This window comes from Sinocyclocheilus anshuiensis, unplaced genomic scaffold (genome assembly GCF_001515605.1).
Source record: "Sinocyclocheilus anshuiensis isolate Anshui unplaced genomic scaffold, SAMN03320099.WGS_v1.1 scaffold283, whole genome shotgun sequence".
Lineage (NCBI taxonomy): Eukaryota > Metazoa > Chordata > Actinopteri > Cypriniformes > Cyprinidae > Sinocyclocheilus > Sinocyclocheilus anshuiensis.
This window is the reverse complement of record NW_015549605.1, coordinates 3405522-3410045: the sequence shown is the minus strand read 5'-3', so window position 1 is coordinate 3410045 and position 4524 is coordinate 3405522. Positions and strand designations below refer to the sequence as shown.

General features: G+C 35.0%; 1 protein-coding gene across 1 annotated transcript in view; it reads right to left on the bottom strand.

Moving 5' to 3' along the window:
- Nucleotides 1-2339: 2339 nt before the first annotated feature.
- Nucleotides 2340-4524, bottom strand: part of LOC107658770 (troponin I, cardiac muscle-like) — a 6863-nt gene continuing 4678 nt past the window's right edge. The window contains exons 5-8 of the mRNA XM_016447422.1: nucleotides 4136-4267; nucleotides 3891-3980; nucleotides 2910-3080; nucleotides 2340-2613 (exon numbers count right to left, since the gene is read on the bottom strand). Of these exons, the coding sequence (XP_016302908.1) occupies nucleotides 2527-2613; nucleotides 2910-3080; nucleotides 3891-3980; nucleotides 4136-4267 (480 nt within the window). The 3' untranslated portion in view covers nucleotides 2340-2526. The remainder of the gene's footprint in view (nucleotides 2614-2909; nucleotides 3081-3890; nucleotides 3981-4135; nucleotides 4268-4524) is intronic.

The following is a 4524-nucleotide window of genomic DNA, read 5'->3' as shown; positions in this document are numbered from 1 at the left end:
ATATCTATCTATCTATCTATCTATCTATCTATCTATCTATCTATCTATCTATCTATCTATCTATCTATATAAATTAGGTTAAAATATAAATGCATGTAAAAGGTAAAGTGCAAACCTTTTTATTTTTTCATTATTTTTTAAAAATTATCTGACAAATAAAAAATACACTTTAAAATTATTTTTTGAATTTGTAAAAAAGAAAAAAGAAAACAAAAAATGATTAAAGTACATTTGACAAGAAAATGCTATTACAGTGTTTTAACTTCCAAATTTCACGTTTAATTCAGTGTTACTTGCCATTTCTTCGTAATTATTTGTGAAATTGACTAGCAGTTTTTGAGCGAAAAATTGACACAAAGTAAAAAAATAAATATTCCATTTAGCCTGTCAATTAATGTGAGGTCATAAAATTAATATAAAATAAATAATTATTTTAAAAATGTTTAAATTAGTTCTACGTGAAGTAATACTTAACTACTCATATCCACATATACAAAACATACACGTATCCTAAAGCTCGAATCCACAGGTATTCACTGGTCTAGTTCAGCTGAATTCACAGATTTACTTCCCTCTGCTGATTTAAAAAGTGGATGTGCTGACTCAGGTCTCGATGACTGATGGCATATCTGTGCCGGTTTGCCATCTGTGTGGTAATAGAGGATACAGTGTCCACCCAAATTCCTTCCCTTCACCTCCCTGTACTCCCTTCTCTAAACACCACTACATCTGTCCATGCACAAAATGTTTTATTTCAGATAAAAACTATAACACTTGACTTGTATCTTTTTTACAATGGCATTCTTGTGACTCTACAGCTGATGTAAGGCTCCATTTGAGGCCTGCTGATAAGTCAGTGTGACTTTGTCGTCCCCTGGTGTTGATTTAATGCCAGTTCAGTCGATGTAGTATAAATGCAGAGCGCCATCTGTAGGTCAATACATAAAACTGCTTTAAACTGGGTATTCGACAGCATGTTTTAATAAAATATTTGATCTTTTAATGAAGGACTCCAACGTCCTAATTCACTCAATAAACTTTTATTAAAAATTAAACTATTTTCTGTTTGTAAACTTCAAACAGGTAATAAAATAATCAAGCTCTTCACCCGAGGGTAAACTGTAGCTTTATTGGTTTCAATCAACACTGAATATGAAGCAAATATTTACACAGTTGATATGATATGATGTGAATATGAGGTTGTTCTATTATCTAATCCCTCTCTATGGACAGCATGGCACTCGCACATTTTAATCGCAGCAAATCACAATTTAATATCGCGTGCAAGCCACAGCTGGCTGACAAATTAAATGAATAATTTGCCATAAAATAATGTTCAAGGTGATTCAGATTCAAACAAACAACATGAGCGTTCTATCAAAATGCCCCTTTATCATTTTAAAATATATTCAAAAAGAAAACAGTTATTTTAAATTGTAATATTTCACAATTTGGCTGTTTTTACTGTATTTTTGATCAAATACATGTAGCTAGTGAGCATAAGAGACTTCTTTTCAAAACAATTTTAAAAAATTGTAACAACCCCAGATTTTTGAACGGCAAATCGCTGTTTATAGGAATAGTAGTGAAAAAAACGTGCTAAAAATGTATTCATCCTCAGGCCATCCAAGATGTAGATGAGCTTGTTTCTTCATTGGAAGAGATTTGGAGAAATTCAAATTCCATCACTGTCTCACCAATGGATCCTCTGCAGTGAATGGGTGCCGTCAGAATGAGAGTCCAAACAGCTGATAAAAACATCACAATAATCCACAAGTAATTCACACCACTCCAGTCCATTATTTAACAGCTTGTGAAGTAAAAATGCATTTGTGCATTTGTAAGAATCAAATCCATAATTAAGAGATTTTTAACTTCAAACTGTTGCTTCAGGCTAAATTACGAGTCCTCTATCCATAATATTGCTTTCTCCAATGAAAAAGTAATCTCATCTGAATCAAGCACTGTTTACAAGCGCAACCAGTCCAAATCAGTTCTAAACAAATATGTTGATGAATTTTGATGTGAGAGGAGAAAAGAAGATGGATTTTTTCACTTAAGGAAGCATTATTGTGGATTATGCACTCATATTTTGGCCATAAGCGACGGATTAAAGTTCAATGCCTTAATAATGGATTTGTTTCTTACAAACACACAACTTTCTCTTCACAAGACATTCATTGATGGTTTACTTGTGATGTTTTAATCAGCTGTTTGGACTCTCATTCTGACGGCACCCATTCACTGCAGAGGATCCATTGGTGAGCAAGTGATGGAATGCTACATTTCTCCAAATCTGTTCTGCTAAAGAAACAAACTACATCTTGGATGGTCTGAGGCTGAGTACATTTTCAAAATATTTTGGGTGAACTATTCCTTTAATGTTGCATGGAAGCCAAAGCTGGTTGACAGAATAAATGAATAATTTACCATAAAATGTTGAAGGTGATTAAAATTCAAACAAACAACATGAGCTTTGTATGCCAATGCCCCTTTATCATTTGCAACCTCTTTTCTCGCCGTCGTCTACTGTCCGGCATTGAAAAGCTTCTTCCTGCCCTCCATGCCTGACATCGCCTCCACGTTTTTCCTCCAGTCTGTGACCTCTTCCTTCTGATGGAGAGAAAATGCTTCAGTGAGACAGAAAGACAGAGATGAGAGCTACTCAAATGGTTGCACGGCCGCGGCGGACCGTGGCAACACACATCAGACAGACAGACGGGGTGGTTTAAATGCCAACATTTCATCACCGCCGGGCCTTTAAAGAAATCACTTGATCTCTAAAATAACCCGTCTTCTTCAGACACAGCACATCTGAGCAAATGAGCAGAAAACACAGTCTGTACTAGCAGCCAGATGGGCTCCTGGTGTCTCGAGTACACTTGTTATAGCGTGAGCTGGAGTGTTACCTTTTCTTCTTCCTTTTTAACTGTTTTGAGGTTGGCTTTGAAGTCAGCTTTCATGACTCTGGTGTCTGTGAGCGCTCCCAGCATGGCATCCGCCGACTTCTTCACCCTTCTCAAGTTCGGCCGCTTCATTTTTCCTTTCAGTTCATAGATCTTCTGGGTTAATGAGAGAATCTGGTAACGAACAAATATATCAGGCTTTAGTTAATAAATCTTTGAAGTGGCTGTATCAAGAAAAGTACTTAAAAATATTTTATATTTTCTGAAGAACAGTACTTTTCAAAGGTTTGGGATTTTTTTTAAATTTTTTTTTTTTAAAGAAATGAATTCTTTTATTCAGCAAGGACACATTAAATTGACCAAAAGTCACAGTAAAGACAGTTATAAAGATACAAAAGATTTCTATTTCAAATAAATGCTATTCTTTATATTCATCAAAGAATTGTGAAAGAAATCATGTTTTTCACAAAATCTTAAATGTTTTCAAAATTGATAATAAGAAAAGTTTCTTGAGAACCAAATCAGTATATTAGAATGATTTCTGAAGGATCATGTGACACTGAAGACTGGAGTAATGATGCTGGAACTTCAGCTTTGATCACAGGAATAAATGACATTTTCTAATATATTCAAATAGAAAACAGTTATTTTAAATTGTAATAATATTTCGCAATATTGCTATTTTTTACTGTATTTTTGATCAAATAAATGCAGCCTTGGTGACAGACTTCTTTCTAAAACATAGCTAAAATCGTACCAACCAACAAACAAACACATTAATTAAAACATGAATAAATGAATGAAAGAATAAATAAAAGATAATATTTCAGAAATGTGTATTATTGATATTATTTATGAGTTTAAGAAAGACTAAAAAGTCTAAAACTAGACAGATTTCAAATCTGGTAAAAGAAAAAGAAAATTCCCCCTTCCAACCCCATGGTATATATCATTTTTTTCATACCTCATTTTTCATTTACATACCTCTGCATCATTTCTGGCGACTTTTATATTGAGGTCATACCGCGCTTCATCCACAATGTCAATCTTGTGGTGCAAATCTCTACAAAGTTCCTGCAAAGACCGATGATGATACATCAACTCAAATCACTAATGCAAACACCATGAACACGAGTGCTTATGATATGTTGAGAGATGTTTTGGGACGCAGCCATCTGGCCGCAGTAGCAGCTCTCAATGTAAATATCTGCTACAGTAAAGTGTTGCACCTTTAGTTCTTGGACCGACAGGCCTGAGAGATTGAGGGGCGGCGCTCTCTCCCTCAGGGTGTGTTCTCTCTCCACTTCTTTCTGCTCTTTTTCTTTCACCAGCAAGCTTTCTGCCTTTTTCAGCAGTTTGCTCTGAGGGTCAGCCGAGGAAAAGGTGAGAGAGGTGTCAGGTAAGTACAAAATACATCATTCTTCACTTGTGTCCACTGACAGCGCTGAACATTTGCACATGATTTCAGTGTTACTTTAGCACCCGATTCCCTAATGCAAATTACTAATGCAATTCACTAATGCAAATCAGGTGAAGGCACAAAAACACACATAAAACCAGTTCTGAGTACAATTTTTAAATCACAATTGTCCATCCAAGTAATAAGGTTGTAGAGGAT